Source organism: Crocuta crocuta, unplaced genomic scaffold (assembly GCF_008692635.1).
Source record: "Crocuta crocuta isolate KB4526 unplaced genomic scaffold, BGI_CrCroc_1.0 scaffold162, whole genome shotgun sequence".
NCBI classification, from domain to species: domain Eukaryota; kingdom Metazoa; phylum Chordata; class Mammalia; order Carnivora; family Hyaenidae; genus Crocuta; species Crocuta crocuta.
In genome coordinates, this window is record NW_027529433.1 from 1,349,651 (window position 1) to 1,370,307 (window position 20,657).

The 20,657-nt window shown below is 36.7% G+C and overlaps 1 protein-coding gene across 2 annotated transcripts in view; it reads right to left on the bottom strand.

Annotated features, from left to right (window-relative positions):
- LOC144228014 (V-type proton ATPase subunit S1-like protein) overlaps nt 1–19,092 on the bottom strand; it is a 35,387-nt gene extending 16,295 nt beyond the window's left edge. The window contains exon 1 of one of the 2 annotated variants that reach the window (XM_077759824.1): nt 18,764–19,092. Coding sequence is in view for 1 of the 2 variants with exons in the window: in XM_077759823.1 (XP_077615949.1) it covers nt 15,007–15,026 (20 nt within the window). In the remaining variant the exon portion in view is untranslated. Of the gene's footprint in view, nt 1–15,006; nt 15,066–18,763 lie in introns of those variants that run through there. The other variant, XM_077759823.1, reaches the window with a different exon arrangement.
- Nucleotides 19,093–20,657: the final 1,565 nt, after the last annotated feature.

The window sequence follows — 20,657 nt, forward strand, 5'->3', positions numbered from 1 at the left end:
CTGTCAGCACAGAAAAGCTGGATGTGGGCTGGATCCCACCAACCATGATATCGTGACTTGAGGTGAAATCAAGAGTAGGATGTTTAACTGACTGAGCCACCCAGGCGCCCCTAGGACATACATTATGATATATATCCTTCCGTTGTTCCACTCTACACACATAGAAACACAGAGATGCACACATACAGCCCAAAGAGGTTACTTTTTTTTAAATTTAAAAAGTTCAAAATTTTTTCCACTTAAAAATATATCACAAAAATTTTCTCATGTAATTATGTATTTTTCTTACATAATTTTTAAGTTTTTATTTTACTTCCCATTAGTTAACATACAAGGTTATATTAGTTTCAGATGTACAATACAGTGATTCAACAATTCTCTATCACCCAGTGCCCATCATGATTTTCTGACATAATTTTGAATTCCATGTTAGTATTTATATCATACAAATGTATCAATTTATTTGATCAAATTCCTATTAAGCATTTAGGTTCTTTCTAATTAAACAATACTACACTGAACATTATTGTGGATTGTTTGTTCATATCCCTAAGAAGTTCCTCAAGATAAATTCCTAGAAGTGAAACTGCTAACTCAGAAAAGCTACATATCTTTTTATCATGGAATGTTGTCAACACACCTTAAAATAATCATGGAATATTGAAAACACACACAAATACAAACAGAAAAACAGAAGTCATCTTCCCACCCCCATGTACTTGTACCCACCATCCAGCTTCACTAATTATCAAGTCATAAACAATCTTGTTTCACGTATGTGTTCACCCACTTCCCCTCTGTAGTATTATTTTGAAAGTAATATCAGATATCATATGACTCAAGTATGGATATCTAAAAGATAAGGACTTTTAAAAATATAGGCCAATTATATCTAGAAAATATTAACAATTCTTTAACATTAAATATTATGTCAAGTGATTCAATCTCCAATTGTGTCATAAATGTTATACAGAATTTTAGTTTATTGCATATTTTAAATTTCTCATAACTTGTACCTGTAGCATATGAGAATGCAGATTAGGGGGGGAGGAGGAATGGGCATGGAGGAGGACACTTGTGGGGATGAACACTGAGTGTCATGTGGAAACTAATTTGACAATAAACTTTTTGTAAAAACAAAAAAAAAAAGGAAATGCAAATTGTAAAAAAAAAAAGAGAATGCGATTAAACTCTATACTTAAGAGATTGCCATCCAAGACCTATATGTGTATATATATATATATAATTACATAAACTTAATATGTCTACAATTAGATAAATACGTTACATTTCAGTATCCATACGCAAAACATAATTTTAGCTAAAGAGTTACTAAATCTGTATCACAGTAAAGTGCTTTAAAATGAAGTATATGGAACCAGTTACAAACTCAATGTACCATTCTCTTGGTAATACAATCTCTGTTATCCAGTGAGAATTTCTAAAGATGACAAATACCTGACCAGGATGTCCACTCATTGCTATTAAAAAATTCATGCATTCATACAACTTTTTCTCACTTTATCAAATTTACTAAGGTATAATTTAAGTACAATAAACTATATTCACTCAAAGTGTACAATCTGATGCATTTCGGCATATGCATACCACCATAATAAAGGTACAGAATATTTACATCCCACAATAGTTTCCCCATGCACAGGAGAGAGATGTTCCCTCCACTCTCAGCCACAGGAAAAGTAAAGACTTGTTGTTAACTTTAGATTAGTTTGCATTTTCTAGAATTATAAATAGAATGATACATATTCTTTAGGGTTTGGCTTCTCTCAATCTTAACATAATGATTGGAATTCATTAATGTTGTTATATATATATCAGTATTTCATTCCCTTTTATTACTGAGGAATATTTCATTGTATGGATATACCACATTTTGTTTGTCTGAGCATCCACCAATAGACAGATTTAACTGAAAGTAATAATGTAATAATAATACACTGGAGGGATGGAGGGGATAAAGAAAGGAAAGATGAGGGAAATGTTGGAGACAAAACTTCATCAATAGTAAAGGAAGTTGTTAGACAATGTCTAAATGTATAAATTGAGAAATCCTCTAGAATATTTAAACACTGTGGTAGTATGGTGGATTATATGATTGTTCTCAACTCCCTGGAAACAACCCCAGGTATATATATACATCCCTGCCCTTAGCCATATAACTTGCAGCCCCTTTTTTGTAGGTGGAGAAGATTCCCTGGCCCAGGGTTAAGACTTGGCTGTGCATCTTGGTTGAGCTGGTAGAATACAAATGGAAGCAATAGTGTGCCCGTTCTCCAGAAACTTTCAGAGGTGTTGCATGTGCCTGCCACCTCTTGCCCCCTTCCCTCTGCCATGACAATGCCATGCCCAAATAGGGGCTGCTCTTTCAGTCTAGGTCTAGGAATGACAAGACATGGGAAACAGAGCTGGAGCAGGGCCATGACAGCCCATCTATAGCTATCAACATGTAACATGAGTGAGAAATAAATGTTTGAGATCATGAGATTCTGGAAAGCTGTAATTGTTTGTTACTAAAGATAAGCTGACTAAATTTGTCCAATTTAGTCTTTTTAAAAAGATGCCTTCCTTTAAACATTTATCAACTAGTATTCTGATTTATAGTAAGTCTTTTGAGTACATTTAGCATGAATCATTCCTCTGAGCCCGATTAAACCTAGGAGAATTAAGAAACGAAGTGTTTAATTCTCCAATCAGTAATCACGTAACTACAGTAGGGATGTGCTTTAGCTAAAAGATCTCTATCTTACCTAAACTCCAAACTCTGTAGTGAATATGTGAAAGAAACACCAATACCCAAGCAATACTTCTTAAAGAGCTTCAAGCTTTCCAATAACCTCATCAGACACAAAAAAACTTTTAAAATTTACTTGAATTACATTTATCCAAAAATCACATATCATGATACAGTGTTAAGTATTCCATTTTAAAATGTCTTAATGAACAAAAACTGAAAATTCTGAGACATATTTTATCTAAATGAGGTTAAAAATTTATCAAGTCATTGTTAACAGGTCGCTCGGTTCTTGTCCCAGATGCATCAAAGAATTGGAGACCCAAGACCAGATTGAGATAGAGTTTATTGAGTAGACAATTATATTACACTTTCAAAAGTGAAAGTGGGCCACAGCCAGAGCAAGACTGGCAATGATACCAACAAGCTCTAGCTGCATCATTTTAAGCCTGCTTTCTGCACATGTACATTTGGCTTTGATTGACATTTTTAAAAAATGTTTATTTTTGAGAGAAAGAGAGCAGGGGAGGGGCAGAGAGTGGGGGGACAGAAGATCCCAAGTGGGTTCCATGTTAACAGCAGTGAGCTGATGGGGCACCTGGGTGGCTTAGTCGGTTAAGCGTCCGACTTTCGCTTAGGTCATGATCTCACGGTTGGTGGGTTCGAGCCCTGCATCAGGCTCTGTGCTGACTGCCAGCTCAGAGCCTGGAGCCTGTTTCAGAGTCTGTGACTTCCTCTCTCTCTGACCCTCCTCTGCTCAAGCTGTCTCTCTCTCTCCTAGAAATTTAAAAAAACAAACAAACAAACAAAAAACATTAACAGCAGTGAGCTGATGTGGGGTTCGAACTCACAAACCATGAGATCATGACCTAAGGTGAAGTCCAAGTTCAACCAGTTGAGCCACCCAGGTGTCCCAGACTGACATTTTTGATGGACAGCAGCTGATTATATCATATTTTGCCTTCTGCATATGCACATACCCATGATACATTCTGTGATAATTGTATTTATTTATGGAGTGTATATTTATGAGTATTCTGAGCTTTTGTTCTGGCCTTAATGGTACTAAGGGCAAGTTACGCCTTCTGTGTGCATGCTCAGCTCTTCATAGTCCCCTAATAGCTTTTGAGCCAGCACTATGGCTAGGCCTTTGCTGTTTTGTTAGCCCTTAGCTGTGGCTCTGAAGTTGGTGTTAATCCTCAGGGGTAGCTCTGAGGGTGTGCCCAGCATCTGCTTTATCTCTCTTAGCTCATGCCTAACTAAATGCCTAACAATTTTTAAATACTTAACAAAACAATTTAATAAATATTTCCTGATTAAAAGTATATGAATGAATGAATGAATGAATGAATGAATGAGTGCATAGATGGATGGATAGATGGATGGACAAACTATCATACTGATAATATGCTTGGCTTGAGACTTTGTTCTATTCATTAAGAATTTCCATGTGTTCACAAATAAAAAGCTTTTAGAAGACAACATAGACTTGTTTTCATTTCAATGAAATTATGTTCATGAACATACAATAACAGGGCTACACTTCTTTTTTAAAATGAACTGTAATTTAGATAGGCTTTTTCCATACCCATAAGACTGAATTAATTAGGATTTACAGGATAACATAATCTCAACTGAAGATATTTTTTTTAATTTTTATATTTTTATTTCTAGGAGAGAGAGAGAGAGAGAGACAGCATGAGCAGGGGAGGGTCAGAGAGAGAGGGAGATACAGACTCTGAAATAGGCTCCAGGCTCCGAGCTGGCAGTCAGCACAGAGCCCAACGTGGGGCTCGAACCCACGAACAGCGAGATCATGACCTAAGCGAAAGACAGACGCTCAACCAACTAAGCCACCCAGGCGCCCCTCAACTGAAGATAAAATATATATGCATTTTCACATTACTACATAGTCTCTGAATTAAAATAATAACTAAAGAACTACCAGCTAAAGTTATCTATGTGAATAAATTGAAAAATGCTGGTTAAAAAAATTTTTTTAAATAAAAAATAAAAAAAAATCTACATTGTCTCTAAAATATTCGGATCCTTGTCCAATAAAAGAGATCTCTGCAATACCTTTGCAATATCTCTGCAATATCTCTTGCAATAGCCCTACTGGCTGGTGCCATGTTTTTCATATACCAGGTAGTCCATCATGAGTCTGCCAAGGATGCCTTCATTAAGGTGAAGGTGAGGCAGCTCCATCATGGTTCTATTCAAGATGAAGACCATATTCCCACCATGGCCTCTAAGGCCCAGAAAGACCTGCTAACTATGCTCCCCTCATTTGACCTCTTCCCTGATCTGCTCTAGCTACACTAGCTTTCTTTTGTTCAGTTTCTTGAATGCTTCCTTTCTTCTCTCACAAGAGTCTTAGCACTTGCTGTTCCCTCTACCTGGAAGGTTCTCTATCCTCCCCTTTCCCCTACCTCCTGGTAGTATCCTCCAAATGCTACAGATCACAGCTTAAATGTTACTTCCTTAAGAACACTATTCCTACCATCTCACACCAGTTCAGATCCTCCTATTTATATGTGCTCAGAGCCTCCCATAATTCTCTTTCACAACGTGACTCACATTTGACTAATGAGAGTACCTCCCCCATGAGACTTAAAGCTCCACGAAGGCAGGGGCTCTATCAGTTTTGGTCACTATCGTAGACCCAACACCTGGCACAGTGCCTAGCTATTTAAAAGTACCAAGTATTAAAAACATATATGTTACATGTATGAATGAACTAACATATTAATGAAGGAACAAAATCTGAAAAGGAAGTGGAAAATAGGAGATCACACAGGAAGCTGTGTGAGACAAAAAATATTTCCTTTTTATTTAAAGAATAGTTTAAACTCAATTTGAGGAAGGAATATGTAAAGGAAGAGTGGTGATCCCTACTCTCCCTAAGCTCAGGAAACAAGTATTAAGCTTAAAATACAATCAACCTTCCTAGAGATGTAAGAACCTTGAATTGACCCATGGAACCGAAAGATATTTTAAATTTCAGATCTATGATTGGAAAGACATTCATAAAACAGCAAGTGTTGTTTCTTTCATAATGAATTAATATGCTATATTATTAGATTCAAATGATCACTGATTGATGTGATTTCTAGGATCCCTGCTGCATCTGAGATTATTTAAACACATTAAATTTGTTTCAAAAACAGAATTGGGATTTTTATAGTGCTTGCTGTACATTTTACCACTGTAATATAAAAATTGGTCATTTCTGTATAAACAAGGTAAGGAAACATTGCTAAGCTTTAACAACCAAGGTCACTTATTATTTGAAAATGAACTTGAAAGAAAGCACTAATTGATTTAGAAGCAATGGGGAAAACAAACAAAATGCCTGTACTTCTAGTTTTTATCAGCTGGTGACAAAGATTCTTTAACATAAGTTCTGGCAGATCATTCTGCGTGGCAGTATCCTTTGTATTCACACTCAATTCCCTGATGTATTTGTTGGGATGGCACATAATGAGTAACTAGGAGATATGACATAACTTAATTGCAATTCAGATTCTGAAAATTCTCCCTTAAACATAAATCTCTATAGTTTCCCTTATATGGTATGGAAAGAGCCAAAAGGACAAAGGAAACAGAAATAGAAATTTTACTTGTTAATTTTAAACAGTATGTACTCTAAACAACTGTCATCTCCTACCAGTTAAAATGATTCAACACCTTTTCTTTGAAGGACAGGTTATATATTTCTGAGGTTTTAAAATTTTTCCTGCTCTCTTCTCTCATAATAATGGCAGGAGAAAATCATGAAATTAAGATTTACTTGTAATTGTAAAAGAAACCTGTACACCGATTTGAGTCATTTTCTCATAGATACATACTTTGATATACAATACAAATATTTCTTGTGTATTTTGAATAACTCTTGCCTCTTATAATAAAGATTATATTTTCATCTCTTCTTTATAAACTCTAGTTTAATGATCTTTTTAGCTACTGAATGATCTAATCTAATATATCCAATTTGAATTACAAACAAATATAGCCATGCAACAATATAAAGAAATTACAGAACCGTCTAGTTTCACACTTGCATTGAAGTTCACAGATGCACTGAATTTAAAAGTGCAATTACTCACCTTACATTCTTCCTGGCAAGTATTTGGTCCAAAGTTAGAGAAAATCCTATACATAAAAAAATGACTGAAAAACTAAATAAGATTTTTCTTCCCATCAAGAAATTAATCAGTTTCTTCAAACCAAGCACATCTGCTAATTCATAAATGCAAACAGGGCAGAGGCAGTACTTTCCATGCCTTGTGACTGACAACATATTCAACCAATAAAACGACCACGTTCCCAGGATGTATTATGTGGGGGGAGAGGGGGGAGGGAGGGGCTTGATACTGCTTAATTTAGAGTATAGAGTGAAATCAGTGGGTCTATTTAAGATGTTAGCTTATTCATGAAAGATTATTAGGGAGCGGATTTTCAATTAACCTCTTTTTAGAAACTGGCATTGCTTTGATACTCTAACTCTTAATAAGAATCTCATACTGCTTTTCAGGAAGCTATTAAATTGTCCTCAAAAATCTACAAGATATACATTATGACATGCATTTTTCAGGTATATAATGAGTAAAAATCTCTGAAACTTATTTTGTTTCCTTAAATAGTTTATTGTCAAGTTGGTTTCCATATAACACCCAGTGCTTATTCCAATAAGTGCCCTCCCCCATGCCCATCACCTCCCTTCCCCCCTCCCTCTCTGAAACTTATCTAATTTTACATATGTGCCCTAGTTCACAGTATACTGTTAAATTCATGATTCTCCATGTGCTTAGAGATATGGAATGTAACGGTAAAGAGCACTGACTTTAGAGTCAGACAGCCCTCAAGTGCATTCCCAGTTCTAGTCTCCTCATTTGCAGAGAAGGGACAAAAGTATTTAACTCAAAGAATTGTTGTAAAATTGTATCAAGGCCCTAAGTAGCCAAATCTATCTTGGGAAAGAACAAAGCTGGATGTATTACACTTCCTGTTTAAAAATACACTGCAAAGCTACAGTCATTAAAAGAGTACAGTACTGTCATTAGAAACTGGCATGTAGACCAAAAGAACAGAATACAGCACCTAGAAACAAATTCACACATACACAGTTAACTGCTCTTCAGCAAGAGCACCTAGAACACCCAATGGGAAAAGGCCAGTCTCTTCAACAAATGGTGCTGGGAAAACTGGATAGCCACATGCAAAAAATGAAATCAGAGCCTTTTCTCACACCTGACAGAAAAATCATTTCAAAGTAGATTAAAGACTTAAAACCTAGATGAAACCACAGGGAAAAGCTTCATGACATGGGTCTTGGCAATGATTTCATGGCTATGACACCAAAGCACGGACAATATAAGCAAAAATAGACAAGGAGAACTACATCAGACTAAAAAGTGTCTGTACAGCAAAGGAAACAATCAGCAGAGTGAACGGCAACCCACAGAATGGGAAAAGATATTTGAAAAACATACATTTGATAGATCATTACTTTCCAAAATATTTAAGATACTCTTACAACTCAATAGCAGAAAGAACACAAATAACCCAACTTAAAAATGGGCAAAAGGCCTGAATAGACATTTCTCCAAAGACGACATACACATGGCCAACATGTATATAAAACGGTGTGCAATGTCACTAGTCATCAGGGAAATGCAAATCAAAACCACAAAGAGGTATCACTTAATACCTGTCAGGATATGGAACAAACCTAAGTATCTGCTGATGGCTGAGTGGGTAAAGAATATATAGTATATACAAACAATGGAATATCATGCAGTCTTTAAAAAAGGAAATCCTGCAATATGTGACAACATGGATGAACTTTGAGGACATTATTATAAGTGAAAGAAGCCAGTCACAAATACTACATGATTCCATTTTCATGAGGGGTCTAGAACAAGCAAATTCGTAGAAATCAAAGAGTGAAATGGTGGTTACCAGGGGCTAGAGGTAGAGGAGGAAATAGGTAGTTGCTAATCAATAGGCATAAAGTTTCAGTTAAGCAAGATTAATAAATTCTAGAGATCTGCTATATAAGATTGTACCTATAGTTAACAGTACTGTATTATACACTTAAAAATTTGTTAAGAAGGTAGATCTCATGTTAAATGTTCTTATGGCAATAAAATAAAATTTTAATAAATAAACAGATATAACAGATGAAAGCCTTTCCTTAATTCAATGCCTAGCTAAATAAAGAATATTTAGAAGTGCCTGGGTGGGTCAGTCAGTCAGCTGAGCATCCGACTATTGATTTCAGCTCAGGTCATGATCCCAGGGTCAAGGGATCAAGCCCCACCTAGGGGCTTGAGATTCTCTCTCTCCCCCCCTCTGCCCCTCTCCCCACCTCGTCTCATCTGCGCTCTCTCTCTCTCTCTCAAATTAAAAAAAAGAAGAATATCTATTGTTATTCCTTCCTTGACAGTCACCACTTTCAATCCCCTGCCACCTAAAAAATATGCAAAAATGCAAACCAAAGAACAAAATCCCTAAGAGTCATTTTACATTAAAAAAATACAATTAAAATGCCACAATAAAGAAATCCTCCAAAAGGACCATGTCAGCATTTTTGGCACTTAAGAACCTCGATCTCTTCAATGGCAAAGTACTGGTAGCAGAAAGGCATCACTTGTAAGTGACACTTAAGGGATGATGGATTACAGGAAGGCTGGGAACTTGACCCTGAGGAAATCTACTTTGCACACACATCATCTTCTAACATGGCTCCAGGGAGCCCTATAGAGAACATGAAGAGGAGATGAAAGCACAACTAAGGATGGGGGAGAGAGTATGGAGAAATAAGTTACAAAGATGCTAAGAAATATTATAAAACAGATAAAGTCACCACCATCAATGGGTCCTTTCCATGTTCATCTTATTTCTCCTTCCCATGTTTCCTTTTCTTCTCTGTTCTTTCATTTTACCCAACTTCCACCCCCCACATCTCCTTTCACCTTCCTGTCTTTTTCCTGATTTTGTGGAATCTTGATAGCAAGATGGGCTTGGACAGGAGGAGTTTAGTCTTATGTAGGTTTGCCAGATAATATACAAGACACCTGGTAACACTGGAATTTCAAAAAAACAATAAATAATTTTAATAAGCATGTCCCATGTAATATTTGGACATACTATATATTTTTTAATGTTTCTAAAGTCTATTTGTTTTTTGGGGGGAGGGCTGAGAGAGAAGGAGACACAGAATCTGAAGCAGGATCCAGGCTCTGAGCTGTCAGCACAGAGCCCGACGCGGGGCTGAAACCCATGAACTACGAAATCATGACCTGAGCTGAAGTCGGATGCTTAACCTACTGAGTCACCCAGGCGCCTGTGGACATACTATATTAAAAAATCATTTGCTGTTTTCCCAAAATTAAGTTTAACTGGACATCTTGTGTTTTTATTTGCTAAATCAGGCAATCCTAGACTTAGGGCTCTCTGCTACTCAAATGTGAGCATGCATACAAATTAGATGTGATTTTGTTAAAATGCAAATTCTGATCCAGTAGGTCTGGGGTGGGGCATAAGCTTCTTTGTTTCTAACAAGTTTCCACATGATGCTGATGCTGTTGCCTGACGACTGTCCTGTGAGGAGCAAGAACCTAGAATAGCACTGCTCTACAGAAATATAATGAGAGCAATGCATGTAATTTAACATTTCCTAGTGGCCACATTGAAAGAAGTGCAAACAGATGAGATTAGTTTTAATAAAGTATGTTCTTTCGCCTAATATATCTAAAATATTATTTCAAACATAATTATTAATGAGATATTTTACCTTCCTTTTTTGCTCTAAGTCTGAAATGTGGTATACAGTTTACATTTATACACATCTCAATTAGAATTAACCAAAATGCCAAGTGGTTAGTAACCACGTGTGGCTAACGGCCATCGTACTGGCCAGTGCAAATGTGGCCTCCAGCTGCCAGAGCAGTACTTCACAGTCTCCCACGCAGCAGCAGTAGTGTCTGATCCCAATGCTCCTCAAATTCCTGGTCAGGGGAAGGTTAGAGGCCACGTCCATGAAGACCCTATACTGTGATAATAATGGTTCTGTTAACACTCAGAAACCATAGTGTTGCCTCCTGAGGGCTTATCATGTAAGTTACAGTTTCAGTTATGTTTTCAGATACATAAATGTATATAAAATTTTTATTTTTAAATCAAGTTTCATTTCAATATATTTTATGTCTTGATAATCCTAAATTTTTAACATAGCATTCTTTCTGTTGTTGAAATGTTCTTCCACTTGGTTGAGAAAATTTAAGGTAGAATAATTAGTAGGTAGCAGGTTTCACATGTATTCTAAAATAGAAATCACACTTAAGATGTGATTGTCAGAGAAGAGCTCATCTGTGACTTTAGAGGAGAAAAGCAGTGACAAAAATGTCAATGTAATAATTTGCAGGCTGCAAAGCACTAAGATATCACCTGTCTGGCATTGTACCTCCTTGCTGATATGGCTGAAGGGTCCTTGGCCAGAAGGGTCTGACATTTTACCCAACTGATAAGCTAAGTTAGCTTCCTAGTTTCATGGACTCTGGCGGAAGACACAAGACTCCAGGGGCAGAGACAAATGACTTTATTAGTCACCACATAGCAAGCAGCATAAGCTTCAGTATATTGTAACAGTACCCCTTGCCCATAGAACAATACATCTGGGCTCACATGGATGCTTGTACACACAATGGGTTTCATTTCATGAGAGAAACCCTGAGTTTCCAAGGCTACAAGTAAACCTGCCCTTTGTAAGAGGAAGGCACTATTTCTACCTTTCAAGGCTTTTCATGACACATACATCCTAAAGATAATCTAAAACAAAAACAATCACACAAGATATGCAGAAAATGCAGAAAGGCATGGAAAATATTCCAACAGTTTTCATGAAAGAACAGGAAATTGTACACCCACGCCGACTTCTTCTCAACTGAAAATACCTTGTCTTTGCTACATTTTCTGAATATCCCAATGACCATATAGAATTATATTTTCATTAAGAAAAAAAAAATGGCTCTAACTATATTCTAATATTTGCCTGAAGGAACATCTAGCATTTGCCAGACCACAGTTTCTATTCATCCAAATGCTCTTAAACCAAAAATCACATTAGTCAAATGTTCAAATCAATCACAATGGTCTTTGCTAAGTTTCAAACTGATACAAAATCCAAAGCCATCCGCCTCCTACAAAATCTTGCATGGCCTGGCCCTTGCTGGTCTCTCTTGCTTCATTTTATGCTAACTTTTCTCCTGACCATGCTCCAGGACACTGGCTAGGATTCAGCTTTTCTCAACACCCTCCACATGCCAACATTTTTACACCTCAGTGACTGTACATATTGTTCCCTCTGTGGAGATTACCTCATACCTCCTAATCCTCCCTGCATTCTGTTCACCCTCATCATAACATATATCACATTTGTACTGAGATATTTACTTTCTTGTCACCTACTTATGATGCGTTTCTTCACCAGAGGGCCTGCTCCATGACAGCAGGGACTGCATCCTATTAACTGATGCACCTAGAGTCTAAGGTGCTGCTGGTGCAACATGATGCCCAATAAAATGTACACAGTAATGAATAAGCCCAGCAAAAATGTCACATAATTAATTCTCACTTTGTGCCACATGGTTGTGACTCCCAGGGCCTGAATATCTAGGCACCTATAATGAGAAAATTAACTACTTCAAGTATTTCATCAAAGTCAGTAGCTTGAAATGCAAATACATAAAACCTAAGTTACATCAGTTCATTAGCAAAATACCAGAATATGTACTTCTTGCTCCTTGTAGAGGAGTGTGACTTTCTAATGGTTAATGCATGTCAACTTGACTGGGATACAATGTGCCCAGATATTTTGTTAAGCATTATCTGGCGAGTCTCTGACAGTGTTTCTAAATGAGATTAATATTTGTATCAGTAGACTGAGTAAATTGCCTTCCCCAATGAGAGTGGGCCTCATCTAATCCACTAAAGGTGTGAGTAAAATAAAAAGGTGGAGTAAAAGAGATTTTACTCTCTCTACTTGCCTTGGAGCAAGAAATTTAGTCTGCTCCTGCCTTCAGACTCACTAGGACTAGAACTATATCGGTGGCTTTCCTGGGTCTCCAGCTTGCTGACCACAGATATTGGGATTTCTCACCTCCATAACTGCATGAGTCAATTCCTATAATAAATCATGTACAGGATTAATTTCATATATATGAATATGAAATTTCATATATATTTATATATGTATTCGGTTTTTCTGGAGAATCCAGACTAATACAGACTCTTTATTAAGTTCAGAGCCCAACTGTTGCCATGATTTCTACTAATTCTCATCAAATCAACTTCTGAGTTGATGAGAATCAGGTTAGTAAATGAAATACTTATAAGTGTTTTTGATTTAAAATGTTAATCTTTCTTACTTTTGATTCCCCAGTGACTTCTTGGAAAATAAATAATACACTAAATTAGTGGCATATATTTCTGTTCTTGGATCTCAAGCTTAACTGAAACATGAGTCTTGCTCTTTCAGAAAGTTGTCCATTAGACAAATATTGATTGCCATATGTTACCTGCCAGGAATACAAGATGACACAGTCCTGACCCCCATGAGGCTAGTAGTTCAGTGATGTGCAGGATTATAAACAGAATAATTGCTGTAGTAAACACCTTAGGGATGGTTCACATAGCAAACCAGTGACCTACACTGATATTGGCCACAGCTCCATTCTGAGCAGTGGCTGATAATGGGTAGAGGGAGTCTATTTAATAGACTAGAGACAAGAGATGAGACATAACTCTTCTGAAAAGCTGAAGCAGCTTTCTAGTTCTTGATTCTACTTTCTCATGAGGTCAGTGTGTATCTCTTGGTGCTGACGTGTGTGAGTTATCCCAGTGTCTTGTCAATAACTTGGCTTTTGGTCTTAACGCAGCTTGAAATGGGTTTCTGTTAGTTATAGCTCAAATGAAACTTTATTGGAAGGGTTTGCTAAGTACCAAATTTAGTGTGATAATTAGAGAGAGGGACTAGGAAGGAAGGTCTAAGGGTTAGGGAAGACCTAACAGACCTGGGTTCTATGGAGGAAAAGGCCTCCACCACTGGTAAAAATGCTCTCACCAGGAACATGCAGGGCTCCACCTCGACAGAGACAGGGCTTTAATTCACTAAACTAAAACTAAAACTCATATTGAAAATATTTGCCATTTTGATGTTGCCCTATACTTCAGGCCATCATTTATAATAGGTGCAAAATAGATTCTTTGGACAAAAATTAACCAGCACACTTAGTTTCAAAGAGAGTATAGTACACACCCACAATACAGCAGCCATCTAAGAAATGTCTCTTAAAGGGCCCTCTCATTCGGACTGACTCACCTCAGGGCCCAGTTCAGAGGCAGCGGATCACTTCCAAACTGAAAATAAAGGAGGCCCACCTGCTTATATTAAAAACTTGACCTGAGGGTCAGGCATCTAATTTAACACACACATCTCTGTATGTTTATATATATTTGTTATTGGCAGGTTTTCAACTATGACGAATAAATGCATAAAGAAATTATGGTATATTTATATGGAATATAATACAGCCATAAAAATAATGAAATCTTTCCATTTGTAAAAAGAGGGATAGACCTAGAGGGCATAAAGCTGAGTGAAATAAGTCAGGGAAAGACAAATGCCATATAATCTCTCTTGCATGTAGAATCTAAATCCCAAAACAAAATAATCAAGCTCACAGATACAGAGAACAGATTGGTGGTTCATTGCAAGGGGCAATGGGGAAGGATGGGAAAAACGAGTAAACTGTGTTTTTTGTTTTTTTGGGGTTTTTTTAGTTTCAATAAATTTACTAAAAAAATCCTTTAAAATGAAATGACTGTATCTATGAACTGGTTCAGATTCATTCATTTGGGTTACCCTAATAATCAGTAATAACTGTGGCACTGGGGTGGCTCAGTCAGTTAAATGTCTGACTCTTGATTTCAGTGCAGGTCATGATCTCACGGTTTGTGAGATCGAGCTCCAAGTTGGGCTCTGCACTGTAAGCTTGAGATGCTCTCTCCCTCTCTGTCTCCTCCCTGCTTGTGCTTGCTCACTCTCTGCTTCAAAACAAACAAACAAATAATACATACATACATAAAAAACAAGTAAACAAAGAAGCTCATAATAATTAGTAATGACTGTTAGAACCAGCAAAAAGTAATATCAGTGGAAAAATTACTCATGTCCTTTTTGTACCTACATAAAACCAGAAGCCCTCATTTCTTTTCTTCCTCTCTTCCTCTAGTGCCCCACTCCTTTTTCTCTCTTGTTCATTCTTCCATCAATATGAGGGGGGAAAAAGCCTGTTTTACCTTGTTTAAAGTTCTGTAAACAATAAAGTTTTAGTGATATAAGATGCACATTAACTTTTATAGGAGTTTCTATATTTATAATAACTTACATATTACATTTAAGTAATCTAAAAATAGTCCTAGTGAAATTTCATTTTACTGTGGAATGCAAAAGCTGAGAGTGATCTCTGATGAGTCCCCATCACCAGAAATCAGCTGGTCCTCACTGAACTCCCAGAGAACACAGATCTGGCCCATCTACCAGATTCTTTAAACCTCTCCAGGGAATGAGATTCTAAAAGTTAATACTCCATTGAGTGAAAGAAATTATCTTTCTTTTCCTGGTAAGAAAAATTATCCTTTATCATTTCTTACAACTCCAAGGTCCCTGCTGAAATAAAAGTCTATTTTCTTTTGTTTGGTTCTGAGCCAAGTTAGAGAATACCTGGAGAATAACTTTCAATATGTATAGTAAAATAACTCCCTTCCAGGAACTTCACAAAGGGCATCAAAGAAAAGTGTTGTAATTCCCCCTAGATCCTATCCAGATGTTTAATTATAAAAACAAGATTTTAAAGACCAGGCCTGAGTATTGTTAAGATTATATGGCAATACATACATACTTCTTTCATTCCACCTTGGAATAGATAGGAGAAGGAATATTCACTGCATTAAAAGTAGAATGAGAGGATAAGAAACCTCATTCATTTTGGATAAGGGAAAAGTTGCATTTAATAATTTAATCAGGAAAAATGAAGCACTCAACATTCATCACTAATAGTAACACAAGTAATCATCAGTCTTACTCTTACTGCTTCTTCTTTCTCACTTAAAGCTGTTATTTCAACTTGTCACATTTCCATAGCAACTAATACCTCAAATTTTATAGTCAAAACACTTGGAGTCATTTCTAACTATTCTAAATGCTCCAATATATTGTTAAAAACCCTTGGCTGCTCTTCCCAAAAAGCTAACTTCTCTCTCATATGATACAAAGAATCAGCATTACCCTTGACATAAATAAATCTCATCAAATGATCTAATTTTTCAAGACCAATCTTTTTTCTTAGTTGGGAGCGGGGGGTGACTCTGAGATAAGTCAAATAATGATACCTTCCCACCTCACCTGAGTGCTACACAAACTGAGAAATAAAACGAGGGGTAAGACAAGCAGAGACCAAAATACCACCCTCATTACCGTGAAAGGCCAAGAGGGCAAAGTTTAGTTCAGGAGCAAAATGGGCCGTAACTGAACCGCTCCCCATAGAAGCAGGTATCACTGCCTGTCGTGTCCGCAGCAAGCTCTCAACAGGGAAGAAAGAGCTGGCGCAGAAGAAAGGGGGAAGGTGTACTCCATGTGGAGGCTGGGTCTCAAAAAGGAAAGAAGAGCTGAACATATCTAGGCTATTGTTCCTAATTTACCAGGGATGACAGCCTTACCTGGTATTCAATGAGTAAACCGGCAGTGAAGTAAGAAGTTATGTTAATTTAACTCCTTCTGTCTGGAAGGGAATACTAGAAAAGGGAATACTCGTTCTTCCTGCCCTACTCCTTCAACATCTCAAGAACTACCAAACACAATTCTTTTGTAACAAAGTGTCTTGTCAGTTTTCACCCATCTCTGGTAAGGGACAGGTAAGAACGCAGTAATCTTAAGAACTGTACCCCTTATTTTTCCTGATATTTTGCTGGCTAGAAAATTGTTTTTATCATTCTGTGCTTTATTTACTTAACATTCATTAAAATTTTTTCTAAACTATTTAAAAATCAAAATTTTGCTTTATAACTAATCTGAAAACCAACAAAGATGCTATAGTTAAGTATGTTAACTTAAGTCTCAATTTCCTCTTTGTAAAATGGGGCTAATAACAGTACCTATCACACAGGTGTTGTTTTGAAGATTAAAACAAATTAGGCATGTGAAGTCCCATGTCTGGTACCTAAATAGCGCTCAACACCTATTAGAGATGGTGGTGTCGGTGATGCCATGATTTCGCTCTTTCCATCATGCTTTAAGACCGACTTTGGGACTTTATGACATCTCTTCTTCTCCAAAGTTACTTCCTACAATCTTTTATCTGGCTATTTCATCAGCCCCCTCCTTGGATAAACCGAGTCCTCTCTTGCCCTTTCATAATGTCCTTCCATAGCAAACACAGTGATTTTTTAAAAAAATGTAGACCAGATCTTGTCACTCTCTTACTTGAAGCCCTCTAATGGCTTCTCATCATACTCAGAATAAAGTCCAAACTCATCAGGGCCTACAAGTTGGACTTGAGCTGGCCCTGTCCAGCTGTCTGACTTCACCTTCCATTATTTTCCTGATGACTATCTTTGCTTCAGCCTTGGCAGCCTTCTTTCTTTTCCTCTAATTCCTCAAGCTGATTCCTGTTCAGGGACCCTAAAAAGAAATTTAGGCCCCCAGGATGAATAAAATTCCTTCTTTTTCCAGGCTTCAGATTAAGTAACCAGTTTCTTATCAGGAAATAAAAAACTCAAAGCTCCAAAAACAAAAATTAAATCCTTTTTTTTTCTTCTCTTAGCTACAGTAATCAAAAGCCTTCATTCATAACACACTCTGACCATTGGTTCATGCCTTGTTATTTGTTTTTCATAAAAATATACTAATTAAATTCACTACCTAAAATAAACCATAACCCACATCCAACTATGACCCCCCAAGCCCCCTCCCACCTCCCATCACTATTATAATCCTAAATACAGAACACAGAAGACCTGAACAGCACTATCAGCCACTTTGAGCTAGTGAACATTTATAAAACAACATCAGCAGCAAATACTTTCTTTTCAAGGGTATATGGAAAATTCACCAAGAGTGACTATATTCTGGGCTATAAAGCAAACCACAACAAAAATTTTGTTAAAGTTCTTAGACCAAATGGAATTTAACTAGGAATGAACAACACAGATATCTGGAAAATCCCCATATATCTGGCAACTAAGAAACATAATTCTAAATAATCCATTGTTCAAAATTAGTAAATGCTTTGAATCAAATAAAAACTAGAATATAATATACCAAAATTCAAGGCATGCATCAAGCAGTGGTTAGATATTTATACCATTAAATATACAGAAAAGAACAAAGCCTCAAATCAATGACCTAGGCTTTCACTTTGAAAAAACTGGAGAAAGAAGAGCAAATTTAAATCCAAAGCAAGGCAAAAGAAAGTAAACAATACAGAAAAGACCAGAAATCAATGAAATTGAAAACAGAGAAACAGAAAATCAGTTAAAGCAAAAGGTGGTTCTTTGAACAGATAACAAGATTAAAAATCTTCCTGGCTGACCAAAAATAGAGCAGGAACACACAACTACCAGTATCAGGAATGGAAGATGAGACATCACTATGAACCTACAGACATTAAAAGGATTGTAAAGGAATATTACAAACAACTTTATGGCCATACGTTAGACAACTTACACAAAAATGAACACTTTCCTTGAAAGGTACCCAAACAACCAAAACTCACTCAAGAAGAAATAAATAACCTGTATAGTATTACATTTCCTCATGAAAACCTCCCAACAACATACATTCTTATAACATTGTTATGTTAATGCGTAATAGAAAGTCTGAACAACTTTATGAAGCAATGATTAAAACTTAGATGAAATAGACAAACTCTTAGAAAACAGACTTACCAGATCTAAATCACAAGAAACAGCAGTTCTATGAATGGTTCTGTAATTATTCAAGCACTTTAGGCTGTACTTAATCTTCACACAAAGGAAACACCACATCCAGATGGCTTTGCAGGATGTTTTACCAAGCCTCCAGGTACAGATCATCCCAACTTTGGATGAACACTTCCTGTAAATATCAACTCAATTTGTAATTTCTTTTTGCTTTCTTTCAAGTGTTTTTGTGGAGCAGAGTTTCTTAACATGGTCAAATTAGCCATTCATTTCTTCTTATCCTGTTTAGAAACATCTTCCTTTCCCAATTTCACGAAGATATTCACCTTTGCTACCTATTAAGAAATTGAGTTTCATTGTTGACATGCAGGCCCTCAATCTGTCTGAGGCTGATTTTTGTTTTCAGCCTGACATGGGGATCTAATTTAATATGAGTAGTCAGTTTTTGTGCAACTCTACCAGTACTTCCTTTATACATTGATCTGACATCCAGTTCTGTTATTTAATAATATTCTATATTCATGAGCCTCTTGCCGGCCTCTCTATTCTATTCATTAGTCAGTTTATCTACTTCTGTATTAAAACTGCACTATCTTACTTAACTTCATAGAAATTTCTCATATCTGGAAGGGCCAGGTCTTCAGAAGTGTTCTGACTTTTGCCAGCTCTTAACTCTTCCAGCTTCAATCTCATAGTTCACTATGACCCTTTTCTTGCAATCATTCTGAACTTCCTTGCCCTTCCTCCATCACATTCACCAGACTAGATCCCACACCCAGTCCTATTAAAACCCAACTCTTAAACTGCTAAGTCACTATATTGAATGAATCTGAAGAAAAAACAAAAATGACTGATGTAACTTTCTAACTAGTTTCAAACAGGCCCTCAGAACTTCTCAACATTCCTATATTATCTTGTCAATCTATCCTCCCACACTTCTAGATAAGGAGGCAAAATTCATATATTGAAATCTAATCCCCAGTGTGATGTTATCAATAGATGGGGTGTTTGGGAGGTGATTAGTTCATAAGGGTGGAGTCTTCATGAATGGGACTAAGGCCCTTATAAAAGGACCCCAATATGTCGATTACATCTCAATAAAACTGGAAAAAAAAACAGACCCCCCCCCCCCCCCCCCACACCACCCAACANGTCAAATCTTCCAGCACCTTGATCTTGGAATTCCCAATCTCCAGAACCATAAAAATAAATATCTGTTATTTATGAGTCACCCAGCCTATAGTATTTCATTACAGTAGCCTGAAATGACTAAGGCACTATCCTTCAGTATAAAAGGTATAATAAAAGTATTTACCTTTTAGTGTTCTTAGAATTAAGTAAGTTAATAAATATAAGTTACCTAAAACAGTATGTGGCACATAGTATTATTTAATACTAGGAGTGTTGTTCTAGATGATGATTTCACACTCTATCCTCTCTCCTCTAATGTCTTTTCCCTACTCTTTCTCTGTACTGTTGGCGTGGCTGATTTCATTAAGGAACCATCGATCAAAAGAGAAGTTTCACATTTCCCCAACAACAAATCTTGCAATTTCCTTGTAGTTGTACCCCTTTAGTCTGCTTCTCTGTTACTATAGATAAATTGTTATTATTCCTAAGGCCAATTCATCCACTGGGAAACCCTTTCCGTTCCCCAAGGACTTGTTCATGTAATTATCCCTTTTCTCTAAGGAACTATCCATTTTTTCTTCTCTACTGGAACAATCCCCTACAAAAATGTCCTACAATCTGCCATTGTAAACAAACTCATCCTGACTCCACATTGTCTTCCAGACAGAACCCCTTTTCTCTGCACATTATAGAAAAATGCCTTCCAAAAATATGTCAATAACTTCTGTCTACACTTTCTTTCTTTCCCATATTCTCTTGGCTTCAATCC